Source organism: Haliotis asinina, chromosome 2 (assembly GCF_037392515.1).
Source record: "Haliotis asinina isolate JCU_RB_2024 chromosome 2, JCU_Hal_asi_v2, whole genome shotgun sequence".
In the NCBI taxonomy this organism is placed as follows: Eukaryota; Metazoa; Mollusca; class Gastropoda; order Lepetellida; family Haliotidae; genus Haliotis; species Haliotis asinina.
Window position 1 is genome coordinate 75,731,642 of NC_090281.1, and position 25,362 is coordinate 75,757,003.

At 39.7% G+C, this 25,362-nt stretch overlaps 2 protein-coding genes across 3 annotated transcripts; both read left to right on the top strand.

The window, feature by feature from the left end:
- Positions 1-2,874: 2,874 nt before the first annotated feature.
- On the top strand, positions 2,875-11,483 carry LOC137272878 (uncharacterized). The gene is made up of 8 exons (XM_067805292.1): positions 2,875-3,103; positions 4,903-5,004; positions 5,126-5,304; positions 5,486-6,391; positions 6,815-8,263; positions 9,213-9,349; positions 10,426-10,562; positions 11,299-11,483. The coding sequence occupies exons 1-8, from the start codon at positions 2,875-2,877 to the stop codon at positions 11,340-11,342; spliced, it is 3,183 nt and encodes a 1,060-aa protein (XP_067661393.1). The 3' UTR covers positions 11,343-11,483.
- A 4,338-nt stretch (positions 11,484-15,821) lies between these two features.
- Positions 15,822-24,728, top strand: LOC137274334 (uncharacterized). Of its 2 annotated transcripts, none has more exons than XM_067807481.1 (9): positions 15,822-15,892; positions 16,900-17,155; positions 17,708-17,800; positions 18,751-18,929; positions 19,426-20,349; positions 20,929-22,389; positions 22,961-23,097; positions 23,289-23,422; positions 23,748-24,728. In XM_067807481.1, exons 2-9 carry the CDS (start codon positions 16,924-16,926, stop codon positions 23,894-23,896), a joined length of 3,309 nt encoding a protein of 1,102 aa, XP_067663582.1. In that variant the 5' UTR covers positions 15,822-15,892; positions 16,900-16,923; the 3' UTR covers positions 23,897-24,728. The 2 variants fall into 2 exon arrangements, with proteins under 2 accessions (XP_067663582.1, XP_067663583.1); XM_067807482.1 differs by having other exon boundaries at positions 15,823-15,892; positions 16,908-17,155.
- The last annotated feature ends 634 nt before the right edge of the window (positions 24,729-25,362 follow it).

Consider the following 25,362-nt stretch of genomic DNA (forward strand, 5'->3'; position numbering starts at 1 on the left):
CAAAGATGGGTTGCTGAAGGCCTTTCCTACCCCGGATCTTCACAGGTCACATTAAAAGGAAGGTTGGGGTAGCCCAGTGGGTAAAATGTTCGCTCGTCACACCGAACACTCGGGTTCGATTAGCTACACTGGGAAGTTGTGTGAAGCCCATGTCTGGTGTCCCCAGAAGCCATTGTGCTGAACTGTTACTAAAAGTGGGGTCAAACTAAAGTCACGTATCCCCTCGTCATGCATGAATTACGAAATGCAACACTCTGTTGAGTTTGTTTACCGTTTATTGTAAAACATGATTGCTTGAGATGGCTGATAGAGATGATAGTCGCTATTCAAGCAATATAACATCGAAGCCGGACTAGACAACCCCGTGACTTTTAATTAAGGTAGCATCTTGTTATGTTGGGTAATCTTCCTGGGGCAAATCACTCAAGTTGCACACCCTTTCCGGAAAACAGAGATTTACCATCTCTGTTGGTTTATTGTTTAACCCCAGACTCAGCAATATTGGAGCTATATTCAAGTAAATAATCAGGACAGGACAATTCAGTGATCAACAGCATGAGCATCGACCTATGCAATTGTTTTAGGATAATAAGTGTCAACGAAGTAAGTGAGCCTAACCACCCGATCCCGCTTATAGCCTTTAGCGACATGCATGGGTTGCTATTCTAACTCGTATCTCCACGAGTACCCAAGCTGTTAACTGACCAGCTGAGACTTGTAGGTGGCATAAACACCTAATTAGCCGGCCATTCGTGATTTCAACCCAAATTCTAACTCTCTAATAAAGAATGGCAGTTATACGAGGCGATATGAAGGGCCTCTTTGTCGTGAATCTATGGACACAATATCAATCACTGGATTGTCTGGTCCGGACTGGATCAATTACAGACTATCGCCCTACTGGTAAATTATTAGTCTGTGTCCACAACATACACACTGTAGTCAAACATATCCCAGGGTTTGTTTTCTCACTCAAACATAAATGCCAATAAAAGCACCATTCCATTACACCCGTCAGTAGTATGAACGTTAGCTTATTTGAAACGAACCGTAACCCTTTTGTTCAAGCACAGCTTGTATGTAAATTATCATTGTGAAATCGATACCTGGCATGAATATTCATATGCTGTCTATTGCTTGTGCTCACTTTGGATGTTGTTCACTGTAACTGTGTTCCACATCCTTGTTGATATCAAGGAAAACTTCGATTTTTAAAAAGCACGTTATTGTTTGATGCAACCAAAGAGGATTGACTTACCCGAACCCGGAAGAAAAATTATATGTCAACTTTGCCTCAATTTACTTCACGTCGTGGTTAGAGGATTGATATTGTCCCGGGCACTGGGGTTCTGCAGGAACTATCTTTAACAGGTATGTCACATACAGATAGCGTAGCTGACTCCAAATTACATGTTTTACCAAGCTGTGACCTGTGGAGCGGGTTAGAATTGGTCTTCAGTAACCAATGCATGTTGTAAGAGGCGACTGAAGGGATCGGTCGTCAGACTTGCTGACTTGCTTAACGCACGTAAACGTATCCCAAATGCGTAAATCGATACTTAGGAAATCAATCACTGGAGATGTCCAGGATTATTAAACACCAGAATCTGGTCCGGAATCGATTGTTTACTCATACAGATTGGTTATTTAATTGCAGCGTTAAACAACAACCAAATCCATTAGTGACTGCTTTTGTAACTGCAGGGGTCAACATTTGTGATATAAGATAACGCTGATGTTGTGTTTAATAGTATATAGTAGATTACCAACTGACATGCATTCATTAGTCTTTTCTTTTAATATTTAAATTAAATTTTGTTTTGATTATTTTTCTTGAAAAATCTCTGAACAGAAGTTCTTCGGCTTTTCGTGCGTGCCAGGTATACGTTATTGTCACATCGGCAGGATCGATTGCACGACTGTCTGACCATGAGTTCATCGGGATATATTCATGTACACAAAGCGATACCATGAGTTCAACAGTATATAATCATATACACAAAGGTGATATGTTTCTGTAAATGTACCCTTCAGCAACCCATGCTTGCCATAAAAGGCGAGTATTCTTGTCGTAAGAGGCGACTAACGGGATCGGGTGGTCAGGTTCGCTGACTTGGTTGACACATGTCATCGGTTCCCAATTGCGCAGATCGATGCTCATGTTGTTGATCACTGGATTGTCTGGTCCAGACTCGATTATTTACAGACCGCCGCCATATAGCTGGAATATTGCTGAGTGCAGCGTAAAACTAAACTCACTCACTCACTGTAAATGTACAGGACGGCGAAAAGCAGGAGACAATTGCTATCCCACAATCGAGGTGTCTATGAAAATGGCTGCTTCTAAAATTTGTGATGCCTTTGAATGGAAAAGATACCACAAGTTAATATACCGTGCTATTTATCAAGGCGTGCCCTGAATTATCATGCATGTAAATTAATGTTGTCTTCTTTTTTATGCTCAAAGTAATCGATGAAGTAGGAAGAAGTTAATGTCTTAATAATCAGTGTGAATTTAAATGAGCCTTGGTGGGCAGTTGGGTAACTCAATTCCTCGAAAACCCGGGTTTGATTGTTCACATCTATACAATAAGTCACAATGTGCTAAGTCCATTTATGGTGTTCACCGCCGGGATATTGCTGGAATGGTGTTAAAATCGTCTTACTTACTTACTCTCTCACTCCACCATCTACTCACACCAACCACCCAGCAACCCAAACACCAAATCACCAGACAATGACACAATGTTTAATAGAGTTCTCAGGTATCTGAAATCAACTAAACCAGATACTGCTTGAACAATAGCATTTAGAAACATTGTGTTATATCTTTGCCCGGTGACAAGATGGATGTCTTTTTCAGAGCTGACCACGATGTTAGTTCAGGTTATGCTGTTGGCTCTTCACCTACACCTTGGGCTGTCTATCAGCGGAGACGTTGACATGCCAGGAGACATGGTGCTGGGAGGGCTCCTTGCTGTGCAACACTATGAAAATGGGTCATGTACTGGCCTGGATTACCGGTCAGTTCAGATCAATGAAGCAGTGAGGTGGTTCTTCCGGCAACTCAATGACAGGAACTACATCCCAGGCGTCAAACTGGGTAATGTATCAACGGAGGCCTTTTTCTGATATCATTGGGTACCGATCACTCAGAGACTTTCTGAAACGTTTATCCTGTTTGGGTGAATCTGCTTTGTTTGTTTGTAGTCAAACGCCGCACTGAGCAATATTCCAGCTATACGTAGTCGGTCTGTATGTAATCGAGTTTGGACCAGACAACCCAGTGACAAATGCGCATTGATTTACTCAAATAAGATACGATGACATGTCAGCGAGGCCCACCACCTGATCCCGTTTGTAGCCTCTCACGACAAGCACGGGGTTGCTGAAGACCAATTCCAACCCGGATATTTGCGGGTTTAAGTGTTTCAATACATATTATTACTATTACGTCATTCGTTATTAAAGGTTCATTTCAATTACATTCAAGTAGTTTTCGTGTTATGGACTTGAATTGTTAAACATCTGCATAAGTGAAGGCTCAAACTGTTGTAATCGGCATTATTTCTAAATTGGATTTTCTCCAAATTATCATTTGCTATTGTATCCGCTATGTATGTATGTGTGTGTGTGTGTGTGTGTGTGTGTGTGTCACAGTGCAGCACAGCAGTGTATGTGTGTATAACAATATGACTTGAAATATTTGAAGTATTTGAAATATTTTACATATACAAGTGTAATATGCATTGTTACACTGATATGTGTTTTCTCAGTTGTTTCGATTCCAATAAGTCCAAAACCATGATTTACTCATTCAACCTCTCATATTGATGTTTTCATATCGCAGATGATGTCATTGAGCTGAATAAATTATAACATCTATAAAATCGTACAAATTGAAAAATAGTTTTTCCTCTGTGCATCCATGCGTCTGATTTTGAACGCTTTGTAGACTAGGCTTAACGGCCAGCAGGAAAAGTTTGCCTTGTGCACTGGAGTTGACTACATTTTCTTCTTACTTCCTAATACAGCACTGTCGTCTGCTCGGTTGTAAGTTTATCTATTCATTAAACTCTGAAAGTGAAAACAGCAAATCGTAGATTTTACTTTACCGTCCCGTAGTGGGGTAGCCATTTAGATAGAGGGTTTTCTCCTCACATTAAAGAGTCCGGTTCGATTCCCCTCGTGGGTACAATATATCGAGCCCATGTCTGGTTAACCTGCTTTGTTGATGGTCTAATATTGCTTAGAGCGGCATAAAGCCATACTCATCCATTTATTTAAAATAACTTCCACGCCTCGTGGACAGTCGTTCAATAATACATGATGCGGTTCATTTAGGGTTCATGGTGTTGGCGACATACTAGTGTATAGCATATACGCCTTATAAGCTATTATTAATGTTTTGGGTGTATTTTCTCACAACTGACAAATCGTGTAAGACAAAGATGTGATATTTTGTGATTATCTCTGGCATAAGTCACAATCTATATCTCGACTTTCATTCAATGTATTTCATTGACATAACAGCATAGTTTACTTTACGTACACTGTACTTTTACAGGAAATAGACTCCCTCCAAATTAAATCTAAACTTCAAACTTTCTGTTATCGCAACCATAACATTTTCTCAGGGATCTAGAATGTAACTGAGTAAGTTTAGTTTTACGATGCATTTAGCAATAATCAAGCAATATGGTGGCGGTCTGTAAATAATCGAGTCCGGAGCAGACAATCCAGTGATTAGCAGCATTGTCATTGATCTGCGCAAATGGACTACGATGACGCTCATAGGCAGAGGATTAAGGATTCTGACATAAATATTTCCTTTTAACGAATATGATTTTAGTATTATAACAAACTATTTTAAAGCATGGCTTATTTTAATCTATATTTCAGGTTTTCATGCTTTCAAAACTTGTGGGAACGCCCAAAGAGCAAGCAGACAAACCTTGAAAATGATGACCCAATACTTGGATAGACATGGGCCTCAACTCTTGGGTAAGTTAGTAAGGTATCGTTTGAGTGAAGCAGAAAAAGAATAACGAATATGTGATACATTATTATGTGAATGGTCTTTGTGAAGTATGCCACTTCACCCTCGATATTATACCACATTTAGGAATTCTAGGACCAGAGTACAGTTCAGAAACCAAGACTGTGTCTCGTCTGGTGAGTTCCCTTCCAGAGAAGGATCGTCTGCTGCAGATCAGCTACTCCGCCACCGCCGCCATCCTGTCTAACATGAGTATCTACAAAAACCTGTACCGGGTCATAGAAACGGATGATGTACAAGTAAAGGTGGGTGAGAGAGTGAGGGAGTGAGTAATATCTATTCATTCACGTTTAGGCTGTCATTCCTACTTTTGATGTCAAAAACAAATGATGACACAATGAAACATGTAATCAAGTCGTTATGTTTAATAATGGGCGTATTAAATTAAATTTTCATATTTTAGAAATAGTTTTTGTTGTCCTATAGGTCACCTTGAAGCTCATGCTAGCTCTGAACTGGAACTACGTAAGCATCGTGTTCGACTCCGATGCCTACGGTCGGGATGCAGCCTACGCCCTCCGAGCATCTGCAGAAGCTGCGGACATCTGTATCCCCGTGTTCCTCTCTTTGGACCAGAGTCAAAATAGAGCACAACAACGGGATGTATTCAATCAACTAACCCAACGTCTACGGAAAGACGAGGAAAGTCCTGTGTTAGGACTAGTCTTCTTTGGTCGTGCTGAAACAGCAAAGGACATGTTTGTGTACCTTGATAAACACTTGGAACTCACAAAATTCCAAATGATTGTTTCAGAATCGTTAGCCGTTGACAAAATGTATGTCCAAAACGCAAATGATGGGCATATCATCCCTAGGACTAAAGGTATTTTAACCCCAAGTCCACATTATTACAATGTGGAGTTCTTCCGTGATTTCTGGGTTGATCTACACAAGAATATAACGCTGATAAAGAAATACACAAGGAACAATGACTGGTTGCTTGGGTACCTGCAGAATATAACTGGATGCCAATTTGACAACATCATGGACAATGCAACCTCCTGCCTCAATAGGTCAAGCGAATATATTCGTGGTCATAAGAAACTGCAGTTGTTTACCCATTATGCTCTCCGTGGCGCTGCAGCTTTTGCGAAAACAGTTAAGGAGCTACATACAGAAGGTGGCTCAAATATTGATCAGATGAGGAGTCGGGCACTTTCAAGAATGGAACAGGTTGTTGTCAGTACGAGCGATGATTTTAAACAAGAATTTTCCAACGTAAACATTTCCTATAACTTCGAAAAAGGAGAGATTCGTTACTCAAAGAAAGAGGAACCTGATTATTCTGTCTACAACTTCAAATACAACGGCAGCTCATTTGCATTTTACGAGGTAATCTTTCTGTGCAATATACTGACAGGCAAAAGAAACATCGTAATATTCTAAATAGCATTTAAGCATCAACAGAGTATTTGAACCTATTTTAACATTTACACCGGAAGTGAACTTTTAAGAAAACACGAATCGTGATCGTATTGCATGTTTTACCCAACAACGCATTGTTTGAGATTGAGGTTAGAAATAGTTTTGCTTGTGTAAAGGGAAGCGCTCTCACAAACTCAACGCTGAAACCGAGGTGCAAGTATATACATCCAGGCATAAATTGTCGCCTTGAATGGCTAGGTAAGCATTATATCGTAAATAATACATGGAACGTGATGATGATCATGCACATGTCAAGCACGCCACTGTCTCTTAACAAAATGTAGAAAAATGCAATGATTATCAGTGCACTGTTTGTTCTTATTCTTGTAGGTGGGGGAGTTTAGAGATGAACGTCTAGATATAACAGACAGAATCGTGGCATTTAATAAGGCCCAAGAGGAAACAGACTCTGTTCGTGCACAATGTCAGCCAGGGTATGATTGTAAAATGTGCTTGAAGTCAAACGAACATGTGAAGGTCCTACACATACCAGGCGATTTCTATGTCATTGGCATGGCACCCATCCACAGCAAGGGTGGTACCTTTCTGAAGTGTGGAAGCATGCGAGCTTTGTCACTGAGCGTTGACATAACAGTAGCAATGCAGTTCGCTATATCCACCTTGAACAACAAGCCTGGCATGTTTGGTGGGAAGCTTGGAAACAAAACAGTTGGTCTTGTTGTACTGGATACATGTTCCAATCCATACAAGATACAGGAGCAGATCATTAGTTTGAATGAGGGAAGCCTGATTCTTGACCATAGTTCCAACAGTTCAAAGATTTTGGACAAGATAATCGGTTACATTGGCCCGGCTTTCAGTTTCGTAACTGTACCTGTTTCAACATTATTATCGCAAACCAAGAAGTTACAGATCTCTTACTCTGCTACAAGTTCCACTTTGAGCAACAGAGGATATCACCCTTATTTCATGAGGGTGAGTTCACCTGATCACAAGCAAGCTGAAGTTATTATGCGGTTGGCTAAAACGACTTCCTCGAAATACATACAGATTATTTTCTCAAAGGAGGAATATGGGATAGCTGGAAAAGAAGCTCTACTGGTTGCTGCGAAGAAAGAGGAAATATGCGTGGCACAGATCGTTGAAGCTGAGAACACTGACGATCAAAGTAAGCATACAGGCTACATATCTAAGCTCAGACATTACAGATATGCCAAAGTTGTCGTCGTGTTCGCGTTGCCGTTTCTTACACGTTTGATTATGAAGAACCTGGATCAAGACATGGAAAGTAGAGAATTTTCCTTTATCGGTGGAGAGAGCTGGGCTCAAATGGAAGACCTTTTAACGACAAACTTACGTGGTTCTATAACAATAGCTCAAAAGCTTCCTGATATTACAGCTTTTGCTGAATACTTTAAAAATATCGACCTTGAAACTTACGAAAACCCATGGCTGCAAGAGTACTTTGAGGAAATTAAGCAGTGCTATGTACCTAAAAGTTTTCAAAAGTGGAATCGCCCACAATGCTCCTCGTCAAGACTTGGTGACAGTATCAAGCCTGATTTATGGGCGACATTTGCAATCTACACCGTGTACAGTCTGGTCCTTGGGTTCCACGATACTGCGACATCAATCTGTACGGATCTTGTGATCTGCCAAGATATTTCCACTCCAGCCATGATTGATAAATTGAAAGAAATAAAACTGGATATTTACCAAAATGGTAACAGCATCAACGTCTTTGACAACAATGGTGACGGAGACGTGGGGTACACTATTTCTCAGATTGTGCGGAAGAAAATCCTTTTGTATGAAGAGGTAGGTATGTCATTATGTAATGCTCGGGCTATATCGAAAGCTATCCAGACTATCGTCTTCTTATGGTGTTGTCTCTTTAGATCAAGAGACATAGTGATTAGATCTCCTGTCGTCGCAGCTAGGAATTCCGTTCCTTGGACCTGTCCAGTTTCTCTAGACCATCTGACATCAAAGATTTTCAAACAAAATTCTCTTTGACTGATAGCCTCAAAGAAAAAAACAACAAAAACAAACAAACAAACACCAAAAAGAAAGAAATATGAAGAATTATGTCTACTACTCGGCTTTCCATCACGCGTTAATTTTGCCATAGCGTCACCATGTGCATCTGATGTTGTCATGTCACGACAAAGCCTGCATACATGTATATTGTCGTTTAGTTCACTTAGTGCCTTGGTTTCTTTGTTTATTGTCTTAGCACGGAATTCAGCAATTGCCGAACTATACGGCGGCGGTCTGTAAATAATAGGGTTCAACTTGGCAATCCAGAGATCAATATGAGAATCGATCTGTGCAGCTGGGACATGCTGACATGTGTCAACCTGGTCAGTCAGCCTGACCACCCGATCCCGTAAATCGTCTCTTACGACAAGCATGGGTTGTTGAAGATCAATTCTGACCTTTATCTTCAAGCAGTATTACATCGTGTCAAATTAGTAAGACAAACCGTCTGACTGAAGTTATAGTACGTAAACTGCTGCAACTGTATCTATATCGTAATTCTAGAGATGACATTGTTGATATTTTGCAAACGGGGTGGACATACTTACATAGCGCTTTGGATTTATCTTGGATAATTGTTGAGGTCCAACTACCATCCGATTCATGCAGTATTTATGTCTTTCCTTGCTATAGTGAATACGTTTCAAATTATCAGTGTTGTGCAATATTATTGACTGACCTCGCTATAGAGAATGAGTATTCAAATTATCTATTTTATTACTTAAAGGTTGGCTATTCATCAGGAAAGGGGATTATTTTGTCAAGACCTGTCCAGCAACTAATGACACAATCAAACTTTACATCGGCTTGTCCAAACAGCATTGAATGTGCACAGTGCAGGAAGCAGTTTGAAAGCAGACAAATGTGAGTATTCTCTCTACGAAGATGATAATTGACTGATTGAGTGAGAGAGTAAAATTCATATCAAATCGGTAGTATTTCAGCCATATTGTGACTATGAAAGCCATGTGTTAATAGAAGACGTCTTAGATGCAAAACATCACGGGTCAGTACAATATTAATCAATAGACCATCACAGATTTACAGTGAGCAAATCACAGATGAAACTAGTGTGCCACTAGAGAAGATATTTCGAGGGAGTTCCTGTTTTGCCGAACGCTTTTGTTCAGACGACAATTCACTGATGCGCGATAATCCCTTAAATAATATGGGATTAACGTATAGTTTGTTTCGGCCTAACAGAGTACACATAAGAAAAGTATATGGATGGCAACTTCTTATTCATATACCTGCCTTATATATTCACCATGTCTCTGAAGAATCCCATCTAATAAAGAACACACTATAACGGATTTTTTTAGTTCAGAAATTCGACATTTTTGGTATATTTTGGTATATTTCCTCTTCATGATAAATGCAGATTTCGTACATTTCCAATGAGCTCTGTACCTTTTTGTGCCCTTAACCCAAAACATGGGACTTACATTTAGTGTCTAACTCGAGTTGAATTTGGAATGAACTGAATGTTAACTTGTGCGTTTGCCGTTTTGCAATGACTGAAATATGTCTATATTCTTTGTAAATAAACACGATGACAGAATTTATCATTTGAATACGCTTCACTCAATTTTTATTCTCAATTAGTCCACTCAAATTAGTTACTAAGAGTCGACTTCACTCAAAATATGTGCCTTGTAATTAATAAGATCGCACGCAGTCTGCCATACGCTCATATCTCCCGAATGATACCAATCACAGACCTGTCATAGTATCCCAACTGCGTAGATTGATGCTGTAGCTGTTTATCACGGGATTTTCAGGTCCAGACTCGATTACTAACAGACCACCACCATATAGCTGGAATATTGCTGAGCGTACCGTAAAACTGTACTCCCTCACTTACGTGGCCACACAGTGGCTCGAATAAAATACATAACTGTGTCCAACATGCGATAAACTGTATTTTATGGATTTTTCAGTACTCAACCCAATTCCAACGGAACAATCATCTTCTATTCGCTTGTTTCTGGAGCAAGTGTCCTCGGGTTGATTGTCTTGGTAATGTCAGGTTGTCTCTGCCGCCAGTGTCGGAGGAGGAAGGAAAAGAAGAAAGAAGGTAAGGAAAGAGTGAGAGACTTACATATGTTGAACGTCGCGTTTTAACAACATTCATGCAATATCACAGGGGGAACGCCAGAAACGGCTTCTACATATTGTATCCACGTGGTGCTGGTCTCGAACTTGGATCTTCGGCGTAACGAGCGAACATTTTAACCATCTAGTTACCCCACGACCCCACGAAGGTCAGCAAATAAGGATAGGTTATCCCAAAGTGAAAACGGGAACATCCTAGAAGTATCCATGAGGGTATAGGTAGACGAATGTGGTGAACAAAACTAGAAAACCACACTCTGTAATACTGACAGTGGCATACTTTAATCCTTTTCAGCTATAACTTGCTGCCAACTAACTTACAAACTCGCAGTTACACCTGTGTATAATACTATGTCACTTTGACAGCCATTCGAAACAAACGAAATTCATGTCATATTATTAACCTGTGTACCTGTGTGGAGAGTAGCAAGGAAGAGAAACTAACCAATCCGTCTTCTCTTCACAACTTTGAGTATGGGCCTCTATGATTTGGCTCTATTTTCAGGAGCCATTTTTCACAAACGCATGTTTGGATCCTTGTCTTCTCATCTGAAATTTACATGAAATAGAAAAGAACATCCTTTACCAACCATTGCCACGAAACCGCCGATAAATATTCACAGAAATTCCGAATATCCATAAATAATCCCAGATTATATACAGGTTTTTTGTTTTTATATTGCTCGTATCTATTTCAGATCCCTATTCAACCATATGTCCGAGGGATAGCTTCATTCAGTGAAACAAGTCAACATGCAACAGTGCACCTTGAACAGTGTATAACTAATCACACTAATGTGGATCGTGTATCATCACGATCTAATCTTCATCAGTGTCAGCTGAACAGATATGATCGACAACAACTTGTCGTTCAACAGACAAAGAATTGGAACAAAAAATAATATTATCGTACGAAGATGGTTTAGATCGTATAGTTATGTTTACTTATATCTTTAATAATATTTGTTTGTGCACGTTTCGGTAAACATGCAGCGATGCCTCTCATGCAAGCGTCATAAACTAACAAACTGCTTAATGAAATTGAACCTTGATGAGCAAGGTATTACCTTTCCGTGTTATACTTTGCTGGGGAGACAAGTATAAACAGGTACTTTTTTTAAAAAATGCAGAACATTATTATAATGTATGGAAAAGAGTCAAAGTAAAATGTACCGATGGATGTAAGGACCGATTTGAAAAGCATTTTCGGTTTCAAATGTTTTTCCTGAAACTCTTCCAACAATGAATATGCTTGTTTGTAAAACTGAAATTCAATTACAGAAACAATCCAAGAGACAAAAAGCCTCTACTGTTTGTCGGATACTAATCCTTTAGACCCGACTGTACTGTTTGCATCACGTGTGATGTATAGAGCAAACTGCCTATAACTGTATTTTCATGTACCTTTTTACGTTTTTCGTTTCGTAATTGTGTGTGTTCGTGCTATCTGATCGATTGATCGACTGTATTTCTCTGCGATTTACAGCGAAAATGTGACTATGCTCACCCTACAGGAAAAGGCTGTCTCAAGATTATTTAAAAAATGAGGGATTGTCATAATCAAGAACAGAACATGATTATAGTGACGTTTGCCCTACGAACAGAGCAATGTCTATTCTATAAAAGAAACAGGTTTTTGTGAACCGGTATCCAGATTTATAATGATTAGTTCAAATACATTTGCCATACATGTAACATGTGAAGAACACTTCCAATCTTGACGTAACTTGACAAAATAAGTCTGATGGCATTCTCTGTTTTGACTTAATCCATATGCGCGGTGCTTTTTATATAAATAGAAATAGGAAATAGAATTATTAGATATTCTAATGTTTTGTAAATAGATCAATGGTATTTTAAACATTGTAGTACGAATTATACCCTGTAAGTAGCTGTACCCCCAAATGGTGTTACAGTATCGTAAAGTTATTGTCCTCTTGACTTTCAAAGCTTACCAGATTTTTAGACGTAGTATTTTTGTTCTCTTACAATTTGGCTGAAGGTTTCCCACAGTCGCCAGCAGCCGGAGAGATTGTAAAAATCCAACTGGGGTCCATGCAGTTAGCAAAGGCGCCGTAAGTCCCCATGGTCCGTCATATGGTGATCTACCTTTAGTTATTGGCGACCTATAGCCTGTTTTTATATTGTATTGCCTTCGTAAACAGAATATGTTTACACTTGCATAATAGTCATAGACACTATCGGTGATACTCTAGGTGTTTTGCAGTCTTTTGATGACTAATTATTTAAAACTGTTATATATTGTATATGTAATACCTTTCTCTTCGCTATAAATTATAGCTGAAATGTTAAATTTTAACTTACTCAGTCACTCGTTTTATGTAAACAATAACAATAAATTGAATGATTTAAGGATTCATTGAACACAAAGCCTTTGACACTTAAAAACATGTTCCCGAGTTCAACACAATCACAAATAATTACGTAATAAGAGAGACGCATAGCACGAAACGTACTTAGTCCTTCTGGAACATGTCCTTGAGGGTAGTACGTGTTCCCTTGCTTTATGTGGCACTTAACTTGTTTTAAAATGTACGGAGTTATATCATGGACACTTTAAGCCACACAAGAAAGGGTGTGTGATGACTTCAGTATTACGTTATGTAGCTGGGAATCAAAACTCTTCTGGTAAATCGTTGTCTAAACAAATCTATGGGAAAATACCGGCACTAAGGACTTTATTAATGCGGGATCCCTTTTTAAAACTTGAACATTAGACACTACAGTAAGTACGTAAATAGCAAACTGGGTTCCGTTACTGTTCACAACAGTCTCGTAAGCCTAAGATCTCGTAACCTTTCTCGTAGCATTGTGCCCCTATACTGTAACATGGGGAGTACGAACGCTACGTGAAAACTTACGAGATGTCAGGCGTACGAGAGCGTTGTGAAACAGGGCCCAGTTGTTTTTGAAAAATGTTGTTCTTGTCTGAGCCACTAGTGTGTATAGTTCAGTTTTCATACATGGGTTACTGAATATATGGAATTCATTTAAATGTTTTTGCATTACAATATCAAATTACAAAATATCGAATGAATTAATGCAGCCTTGCATTAAATCGTCTGTCACGCCCTCTACCCACTGAAAAGTATTGCAAGCACTAATGTCAAGGATATATTTCAGACATGTATAAACGAGAAGATAACATTTTCTCCCACATGTTTGACATCAGGAATATGTATGTATGTATGTATGTATGTATGTATGTATGTATGTATGTATGTATGTATGTATGTATGTATGTATGATAAACCACACTCTACACTATATATATATATATATATATATATATATATATATATATGTGTGTGTGTGTGTGTGTGTGTGTGTGTGTGTGTGTGTGTGTGTAAGAAGAAGAAGGTGAAATATGACGAACCTCTACTCGTGGGAAAGAAAACCGTTTGCAGATAGACCATGACCAAAAATGACAGTAGTCAATGCAAACACGCTCTATTACACATAATTACGATAACTCCTGCACATATGAGAGGTTGTGGGTTACATATCATTGCTCAACAACATAGTCTATTGAAAATTTGCGGACCTATGATGTAGGTAACTACGCAAACACAGCATTGTTTATTTACAATCTTAAACACAGAATCTCAATCGTCATGAGTCTTGTAGATCTCGCTGATAAAGATGTCCACACTAGCAAATGAGAGGGGGTTACCGTCTCTCTTAATTTTTGTTTGTTTGTTTGTTGTTCTTAGTGTAATACTCTGCAATATTCCAGATATTTCACGTGGTCTCTAAATAATCGAGTCTGGACCGGACAAGCTAGTGATCAACAGCGTGGGCTTCAGTCTGCGGAACTGGGATACGATGACATGTGTCAACCAGGTCAGCGAGTTTGACCACCTGATCCAGTTAGTCGTCTTTAACAACGGGCATGGATCGCTGAACAGCTGTTAAACTATCATTCGAAGGGCTGAGGGTGTTTGGATTCTATGACAATACCTTTGTGCATGTTTACAATACAGTGGAGTAAAGACCGCTTGGAAGAAATGGGATCACATACATTTTGCCCAGTAACTGTTATAGTACTTCCTTCCAGTAACTATACAACACAAAGCGTCCCAGCGCGGTGTGCAGATCAAGAGTTGTGTCCCTTTGCAGAGTCCAGGCGATCTTGCTTTCGGAAAGCTTGTGATAGCATCATACGGTGTCCCCTTTATGATCAACGTCCCTTTGAACGTTGATCACGAATTGCCTCATTTCAGGCTTTGAATAGCTATCTTACTATCTGAAAGCCACACATAGCTTGTAGATCGTTACAGATACAATACATGCGTACCTTTAGACTCATAGACACCACTGTGAACATAGGAACAACATCACTTACAAAAGTTACGTATCCAGTCTCCAATCCCATCATCTAGAAATTTTGAATTTTGTACACAATTACTCTGGAAATATCAAAATTGAACAACTTATACACAGATTTGATATTGCGGTTGATCAACGTGATTTTTCACACAGTCAACTTTGTCCTTTTACAAAAGATCACAGACTGACTGAGACCTTTGTGGACATATTTCACAATTCCGCACTATGAGAGCTGAACATTTTTTAATTCCAACCTTGCTACTCCAACCTACATGTAAATACTCATAACGCAACATATTTTGTCTTTTGTGAAAAACACTTTGCATTCGACATCGCAGACTCGCCACGTGAAAGCCCGCCAGGAATATGTATACTGTATACGTTTGTACGTACCTCAGTGAGGACGTTAGACTTACGCCACATCCCATCCTTTGCTTCAATGGCAACATACTTTTATCAGCAACAAACTATGATATCTTGTTTGTAGTTAAAACTTAGAACTATTTACATTTAAAATATTTCAAGAACCGTCACTACATCTTTTGCTCAGTATATGTAAAGGTTAAACACTAATACTTTATTATAGCGTTGTTTAGGTAACATTTTTAACATAAACAATGTGTATAAGCGGACAACATATCAACAAAATGATCAATATCACACAAATACGTTGACACTTCTTGATCACAACCCATACGTTTGTTATTGAAAGACATTCCTTCAAAGCTGAGAAGATATGAACTGATTTGGGTCTCTTCAATATTGCCAAACCACTGCTGTGTAACTCGATATTAATAGACGCAGTGAGTATAAACAGTAAGTCCTCGGGACAGAGTACACAGAGGCCCTGTTTTCATGCATGGCTGACCGCGTATTTCACAACACGCATGGCTCGAACAACGCAGTTGGGATTGACGAGGACAGTCAAGTTGAACCTGACAGGTGAGAGGAAGTTTTATTTGAAACTAATAAATTATACAAGTCACATATTACGTTGAAAGTACTTCCTTAGTTGTGATAATCCAACTCATTTTGAGCCGATGAGATGTAATTTGATCCAACATATACCTCGACCATCTACCGGGAAGGCACCCTTTTCCCAGAGCCGAGAACAAGCGTTACATTCGCCTGTATTAAGCTGCTTTTGATAGTAATGGATTAAGTGACAGTGTTTGATTATGTATGCAGTGAATATGTACGATACATTTTTTTCTGTGTTTGTGTATGTTTGATTGTTTGTTAAGTAGTTAGTACGGGCTAAACATGTCAGTGGTTCATACCGTTCACCCGATCAATTTGGACACGCACATGTGTAACTTGTTGGTGACCTTGCTCTAACCTGGTATACGTATAGGCTAAACATGTCGATGGTTCACACCATTCACCTGATCAATTTGGACACGCACACGCGTACCTTTTTCGTGCTCTCTTCTAGCCTCGTATACGTAAGCACGGGTAGCTGTATCCGGTATATAGATGGCATTCCTCATATTCAGTGACCCGGACGGAGGGTCGCTTGTTTCCGCGTCGCTAGCGGTTAGCAGATAAGAACACAACCGTTTCTCTCTGTCCGAGTATTACAACCTGATACTCCCACAGCGAGCAGCCGACAACAGCTGAGGTATTCAGACGACAAAATACATGTACACAATATAATAAATGCTGCTAAAGTAAACATGCCATAACATCAAGATGGTATTCAGCCCCCATTTACAGAAATTATTGAGTGAATGAGTCTATTTTTATGCAATCAGCAATCGCGCAGCTATATGCCTGCGGTCTGTAAATAATCGAGTCTCAATCAGACGACCCTGTGTCTAACAGCATTGATCTGCGCAACTGGGAACCGATGACATGTGTCAACACAAACAGTTGCTGTTTCAACAGTACGCACATGTAATACCAATATGCGAGGCTTCTTGAAAATATGCATTCCTGAATATTTCCAGTTTTTCAGTGAATCCAGTGTGACAATGAGCGCCATCACGATCCTGCTCTATATCTGGACTGCAGGATCCGTTGCCTCTTTCTCAACCAACGAGTACCTTGCTGGCGATGTAATACTAACGGGACTATTCTCTATACAGACCCATACTGATGGAACGTGTGGTGTCGTGGTTCCAGAGTCTATACAGGCCTATGAAGCGGTCCGATGGTTCATAGGCCAATTGAACGACAGAAATTATACCAGTGGTGTCAAATTTGGTAATATATCTTTAATTCTCATATTTAGTATGCTTTCAACAGGGTCATAGCAGCCATGTGATTCTCCATATTTTCAGCTAGGTTGTTTTCAAATGACCACAATTCTTTCTTGGAGAAGGACGACATGTGCCAGGAATGACATTTCTTATATGTAAAGGAAATAAACAGTCTTCACAATTATACAATTGCTTCATACATGCAATGGGTTGTTTAAGTATTTATGAAGTTTGTAATAGTATAAAGGAAATGTAGATTGGTTCATTTTGTTTGGTTTCCATTACTTGTTTGCCTTTTAAGCCCCAACGAAATATAATTCTGGAGCTAATCGCCACTGGAGATAATCGGTGATGCCTTTGTTATGTTTGAACTGTTACCATTCATTTTCTTAGTTACCTATCACATACAGTTAGTGCGTACACGTGGACACGCAGATTACCTTCATCTATAAACAAAGGATATTTTGTTTGTAAATCCACCTGATTTCGAATTTTAAATGCGTCATGAAAGGATCGTTACATCCGTGATTTATAGAAACGCCCTTACTGTCTGCAGGTCTCCATGCTTTCAAGACATGCGGAATTCCATCTATGGCTGTTGCAACAACTCTAGATATTCTGCAGACTTACAAACAGAAACAGATATATGGTATGTACCCGTACCCAATCATCTTTGTGAGACATTATCCGTTAGCACTGCAGGGAATAATATTCTTGTCAATATAAATGTAGAGCATTGACAATGTGCGCATATCATTAAATACGTTTTACAAATTGGAAAGAATGTTTATTGTGGGACACACTGTCTAAAAACGCGAAGTTAAAATACATTTTGTCATGTTTTCACTTGTCCTCAAACATGTTTATAGCTCAGAATAATGATTTAGTGTTCAAAGAATACTACATAAGACTTAAATATTGATAATTTCGAATTCGATTCAGATACGTATCTCCAAATACGTACTGTCGAGCCTGAAGATGCGATTTGCCTCCTGTGAAAAGGCTACAAAACAATACCACATGCACTTAAGGCATTCATTCACATCCACAGCATATAAGGTTGAGGCACGATGCTATAGCTTGCGTGTTAAGAGGGTTATTGAAATTTGTTTAAGCGAGTATTAGATCCTGTACCGATTGGGCTTCAAAAGTATTTCAACCATTAACCACTTAAAGCATATACACTTCACTTTTAGTTTCTCATTGCCTTTTTATAATTACAACTCACCATGCACAATAATTAGTTAATTAGATCAACACGGTTACAAAGGAGTCACATTGATGTAATAATCGGGTTTTTTCCTAGTTCGTTGTATTCATACTTACACAAAAAGATAAGGACCACTCCAATTTTCGATATTAAAGTATTTTGTAGTTCATATTATTATCCATGTAATACTTAAATATTGAATATTCGGATGGTCCATGCCTTTTCTTTAGATTATTTCCACGAAAGCAAACATGCACAGTACCAGCAAGTGTATGTGTACTTGTGATCATGACACGATTAATTATCAAAGCAAGCCACATATACCTAATAATTGGTAAAAACTAAAAGTCTGGAAAATACACAAGGACAATAAACTTTGTTTTTATTAGGCCTCATTGGACCTGAATTTAGTTCGGAAACCCAAGAAGTGTCTCGTCTACTGAGTTCGCTCCCTGAGCGCGATCGTCTGCTGCAGATCAGCTTCTCCGCAACGGCAGCCATCCTCGCTGACAAGAGTATTTACAAAAACCTGTACCGGGTCATAGAAACGGACGACGTACAAGTTAATGTAAGACAAACTTAATTTTTGAAAGTGTATGCAGTGCGTGTGTGCATGTGTGCGTGTGTGCGTTTTAACGTACTGTTGCAGTTATACGATGGCGATTTTAAATCTTGACTAGAGAAGCCTTTGGTCGATATTGTCAGCTGACACGTTATCAACCCGTCATCCACCTAAACCAGTACAATCGGCCGTATAACCCTCCGTAGCTATTACCCAGACTGACTGAGATTTGAGTGTATATAGCAGGATGATACTAACTTGTCGAATGAGGACCGCGATATTTGTGTCCAAGATGACAACTGTCGAAGCGTAAACGGTTACACCTCCATAACAGTGATGCAGTTATAATGATATTTGTTTTTTGTTTGTTTGTTGCATAAAACCGTACTCAGCAATATTCCACCTATATATCTCCGATCAGGAAATAATCGAATGAAGACCAGATAATCCAGTGATCAACACAATGGACATCGATCTACTCAGTTATTTTTTTTTATTTCAGGTTATGATAAAACTCTTGCAACAACTAAAGTGGAACTATATTGCAATCGTGTATGAAGCTGACACTTACGGAGAAGAAGGAGCCAGTGCACTCAAAACTAAGGCAAAAGAAAATGGCATATGTGTACCACAATACGTTTCTATTGCGACGGATGCCAGCAGCGACGAATACAGGATAATATTTGAATCAATCAAACGAAAACTGGAAGTAGAGTCCGAATCACCAGTTCTCGGTCTGGTCTTTTTTGGTCAAGCTGAAACTGCTAAAATTATGTTCGAGTTTCTCAACATCAAACTCAGCAACTTCCAGATGATAGTTTCCGAGTCCATTCGTGAAAGCGAGTCATATTTGATGAAGTCCGACGGAAGCGTGTATCCATTAGCCAAGGGACTTCTCGCTCCAAGTCCACCATACTATGATGTGGAGCTGTTCAAATTACACTGGCAGTCGCTTCATACCCAAGGCCATGTTATGCGAGAATACATACAAGATGATGGTTGGCTGTTGAAATACATGGAAGAAATAACCAAGTGTTCTCTGACAAATGAAACAAACGTTCCACAATCCTGTCTTCAGCGGTCCACAGCTTCAATACAAAACGACAAACTCTCCATCTATACCAACTACGCACTGATGGCTGCAGCCGCTTTTGCAAAGACATACAAAACATTATATGAGAAGAAATGTCCTCAACAAACAGGTATATGCAAGGAGCTTGAGGATTACATCTCCAACAAGGCAAAGTTTATAGAGGAAATGTCTTCAGTGGAAGTCAACCCTGCCGTTGAATTTACCGAGCTGTCACCCTTTCAGCTGAAGTTCGGATTCAAGAGTGGAGAACTTATGTACACAGAAAAAGGGGATCACTTGACCTATATCGTGTACAACTACCAAAAATGCAACAATGGATTTTGCAATATAAAGGTGAGAGAAATCAGCGACATTCCGGAAGTTGTGCATAGGAAGTGTGTTCTTAACGGCACGCTTACCAGTATTCTAGCTATATAGAGGCAGTTCCAAATAATCGAGGCTGGATCAGATAATTCAGTCAATGGAAAAATGAGTATCCATCCATTAAAATTAGAATATGATGATCTGCATCAACCAAATAACATTACACAACAAAGAGTAAGTGAGTTTAGTTTTACGCCGCCTACCAATATTCCACATCCCTATTTCATGATCCGGTGTCATACATGTGTACAGATGGTTATTAAAGAATGTTCGTCACAAACGTAGCATATATTCCCATGATTGAAGGAGATTAAAGAACCCAAATACACATATTTCTACATACAACAATTCCGCCGTGCATACAACGAAGCCAAAGCAACCATCACTTTTCCTTCAACATATTAATTTCGACCATCATATACAGTTTGAAGGTAGTCGGGAAAATAGTTCTTCACATTCTGTCAGTTCGTTATACAGGTGATCGTTATAAACGTAGTTTACTGTATATTCCTATTGTTGTAGTGAATAATATCATTTCTTCTTCAACAGGTGGGTAACTATGTGTTACAAGAGCTCACCTTGCTACCAGGTATGATCAAATCCTACAATGACAAAGGAGAAGAGAGCTCTAGTTCGGTTCAGGCCCAGTGTCAAGTAACCCGTCACTGTTCAAAATGTCAAAATCCAGGCAGTTATGGAGAAGTGATATTTCTACCAGGAGACTTTTACGTTGTGGGTCTTGTACCAATACATGACCAGGGAGCAGGCCCATTGCAGTGTGGTGAACTAAGAACGGCCGTCAGTATTGATATGGCTGAAGGTATTGTGTTTGCTGTCAATCGTGTCAATGCAAGACGAGATAGGTTTACTTCACTTCTTGGGAGCAAAACTATTGGATTGGTATTACTGGATACCTGTAACACGCCCACGATTGCTAGGGAACGAGTGACACGACTTCATAGAGGTGTTTTAAGACTCACTGACAGCTTAAACAGTTCAAGTATTGTTGATAAAATCATCGGATACGTTGGCCCACACGGGAGTTCATTAAGTGTTACCATGTCCATCTTAATGACTGAATTAGACAAACTGTTCATTTCGTATGCTTCCACAAGTTCAACTCTGAGCTCAAGAACTTTGCATCCTAATTTTATGAGAACATGTTCTCCTGACCACGAACAGGCTGATGTAATAATGCACCTGGCCAAAGAGATTGCATCTACCTATGTGCAAATTATACACACGGATGAGGAATATGGTAAGGCAGGACTAGCATCATTGTTGGCTTCTGGGAAGAAATACAAAATCTGCGTTGCCAACACGATTGCTGTCAAGCAAGGGACAAGTCAAGCTTTCTTCCGAGGTTATGTGTCCGAGTTGAGAAGGTTTCCACATGCAAGGCTTGTTGTGATATTCGTCAGATCCAACTTAGCACCACAGCTGATGACGGCTCTGAGCGAAGAGATGAACAGTGGCGAGTTTGTGTTCATTGGAGGCGAGAGCTGGGGCAAACGAAGACAAGTGATAGAAGGAAACAATAAGTTGCTGGGAAGCTTGACTCTTGCTCAGGAACTGCCCAAGAACCAAGCATTTGAAGAATACTTCGGTGGAGTGAATGTGACGACTTCAACAAACCCATGGCTTCAGTCATACTTAGAATTAACCTCAAACTGTTATTTTCCAATGAGCTATAACAAAATGTACAGTAGACCATGCACCTCTGAATTGTTGGCCCAAAACCGCAAGACCGACACGTGGGTACCTTTCGCTATCAATGGTGTGTATGCTCTGATTCTTGGATTCAGTAAAACTTTAGAAGAGAAGTGTTACAGTACTTACACCATGTGTCCCGAGTATTCTACAGCAGCGTTGATCGCTAACGTCAGAAACGTTCGTCTCGACATCTATAACGACGGCGGGAACATTCGAGTCTTTGATGACAATGGCGAAGGAAGCGTTGGTTACAAAATCTCACAGATCATTCGGGACGGTGACCTGGTATATAAGGAGGTGAGTTTGTGAAATCATTTTCAAAACGCTTAGCAGGATGAGCAAAGATGGTTTCTTTCAAAATCTGTATACCCTGCATGGTATTAGGCTTTTTGGAATCACCTTTTTTCAGATGTTTGTTTGTTGCTGTTTAAAGCCATCTAACAAAATTCCAGCGTGTATATAATCGAATGTGGACCAGACAATCCAGTGATCAACATCATGAGCATTTTTGTTCAGATGGAAGGGTGAATAAATACACGATACACTGTGACAATCTGTCCAATTAATAGTGACCACAAGCAACTGTTTAGCACCCGGGAATAGAGAGGGTTCGATGCAAACCATTTACCTTCACATTTTACAGCTATAATTGTTACAGAAATATGAATTTTCAAGGTGGACTCATCGTAAAGCTGTTACTGATATTTGAAATGGTTGCTATTTTTTATTTATCTTATAAGTAAATATGCATTACGAACTGCTGTTCGGCAGTCTGCCGGCACACACTGAGGAGTGGAACAGTTTATGGTAGTGTATGCATTATTTGTTATTGGGTCCTTCACTGAGCATATACCCATTTACCTCTTAGGTCGGCTTAACATCAGAGGATGGTATTCAGTTCTTCAAGACACGTCTCAGTTCTGATGCTAATTTTGCCTCCAGTTGTCAAAATGATGTTGAATGTGGAAGGTGCAACGCACAGTTCTCGGACACAACGAATACAAGGTAATGTTACATAAACACATAAACAGCTATGAAAGAGAAATAATGTCACAAAAAGAAGGTAACTCTGTTTCATAGTCAATCCCTCAAACGTTTTCGACTGATGATCGTCATATCTGGAATCCATTAGCATTAAGCTAAACGTTCGACGTGAAGGTGATCTGTAGAGTTCACAAGTAACCTTTTCTTTGCAGTAGTGAAAACGGAGACCGTTCTGCTTTGATTGGTCTGGGTGTGTTTGTCGCACTGTTACTGGTCGTCATCATCGGTCTGTTTGTGGTGGGAGTCATTTGCTGGAGGAAGAACAAAGCACCTGTTGATAAGGAAGGTTTGTGTTTCGTGTTTCGTTGTATTTCTTTCGAAAATGCATATTTTCTTATCCATGTAAAAAAACCCGTTTCAAGTAGCCTGTTCATGCTCACATTAACAGGCATTTGCTTGGCTGATGGAAATGCGAATTTATTTATACTCCCTCAGCGACCTGCTCCCTCAGCTATTTAATGTAATTGTTTTTTAAAACAGCTTATTTAAACAATTTATGTACCGCATGTACATGGGGAGTGTACTAATTTGGATATATAGGTACCACGGCTAACGTTTCTATGGGTACGTATTGTGTGTTCATCTTTACACATGAATGTAATCCTCTCCAGGTACATATACGGACGTCTACCTACATCCCGTGGATGGACCCCATTACGACAGTATATCAAGCGTTCAGCTGCGAGATCCGTCGACATCTGCCGCTGTTAACACGAGTTTCAGCGAGGACAGAGTTTCATCCGGTATCACAGAGAGCTAGCATATATACACGTTAGCATGGACGGTATAATAGCCTAATTGTTATATTGATTGAATCGTCGCGCCGAAGATCCGTGTTCGATTCTCCTCCTGGGTACTATGTGTGAAGTTCATTTATGGTGTCCGCCACCATGATATTGCAAGCATATTTCTAAAAGCGTCTTAAGACAGAACTCACTGACTACACGTGAATAGTTTTCAGTTGAGGAATCTCGCTGTTCACGCCGAAGACACGGTTGAATTCCCCACATGGTACAATGCGTGAAGCTAATTTCTGGTGTCCCCCGCCGTTGCTGAAATATTACTAAAGTCAGCCTAAAATTCACTCACTGATCTAGCAAGCTCACGTATGTATTAAAGATTAAGCCCACTGCTTTTGTATTTCAGGTATCTACTTCATTTCAGGAAACGTTACAAACAATACCGTTGGAACAAAAATATGCTCGTGATACGGTCACAATTGTACAATTGACTGAAGGGTTAGAACTCATATTCAGTAACGTTACTCTTGCGCATGCCCGTCGTAGAGGCGACTAACGGATCGACACGTCATCGTATTCCTGTTCGGTAGATGGATGCTCATGTTGTTGATCACTGGATTGTCTGGTCCAGGCTCGAACATTTACAGATCGCCACCTTCCAGCTGGAATATGGCTGGGTGCGGCTTTAAACAGCAAGTCAACCAGCCTTGCCAGTCTAAGAGAAAAGTCATCCTGCCTTTGTGAGCTCCTAGATGACGGAGTATTTGAATTACATTTTTACTTGTTATTGTTATTGCTTAATGCCGTTGTGTTGCTGATCTCTTTCTTTACAGCAATAAAAGAACAAACATATGTTAGTTTTCTCTGATCTTTTCCTTGTCCGGGTTCAAATCACCATTCGATGTGTGAAGCCCATTTCTGGCGTTCCTCGTCGTGATGTTGCTGAAATAATGCAGAAAGCGGAGAAAATCCAAACTCCGTCAGTCAGTCTCTTCCTTGTGCACAGGAGACTTTTACGGCTATGTTTGATACTGATTTATCATATCTCATATCACTCATATACTTTATAAACTAGTTTTTACTAGAGATAAGTCGTCGACTGTTAAGTATTATACTTGCCTGCTTCTCACGATCTAACCAACAGATCAACCAACCATCCAACATCCAACCAACCTGAATCTAAATATGAACACAACCCAAACCCAACCCAAAGCCAAAGCAATGACCACGCAACCAGCCAGCCAGCCTACTAGGCAGTGAGGCGTATTTATTACAAAGAATGTGTAGAAAAGAACGATTAGAGCTCCCTTCACGTATGGATTGGTTTTACATCCTTGTTCTGATAACCTGAGAAACAAATACCTACCATGGCTTTGTTGGCGAATTGCGTGACGCATGATCTAACACGGGTAATTGAGTCTAACGGGGACATGTTATTCAAGTTTAACGCCCATAGGAAGCGGTATATCGAGGGCACCGACAGACG

Coding starts and splice junctions, on each gene's coding strand:
- LOC137272878 (XM_067805292.1), top strand. CDS start 2,875: ATGTTAGTTCAGGTTATGCTGTTGGCTCTTCACCTACACCTTGGGCTG. Junction 6,392..6,814: donor GCTCATTTGCATTTTACGAG/GTAATCTTTCTG, acceptor TTATTCTTGTAG/GTGGGGGAGTTTAGAGATGA. Junction 9,350..10,425: donor CAGTTTGAAAGCAGACAAAT/GTGAGTATTCTC, acceptor TGGATTTTTCAG/TACTCAACCCAATTCCAACG.
- LOC137274334 (XM_067807481.1), top strand. CDS start 16,924: ATGAGCGCCATCACGATCCTGCTCTATATCTGGACTGCAGGATCCGTT. Junction 17,156..17,707: donor TACCAGTGGTGTCAAATTTG/GTAATATATCTT, acceptor TACTGTCTGCAG/GTCTCCATGCTTTCAAGACA. Junction 23,098..23,288: donor TCGGACACAACGAATACAAG/GTAATGTTACAT, acceptor TTTTCTTTGCAG/TAGTGAAAACGGAGACCGTT.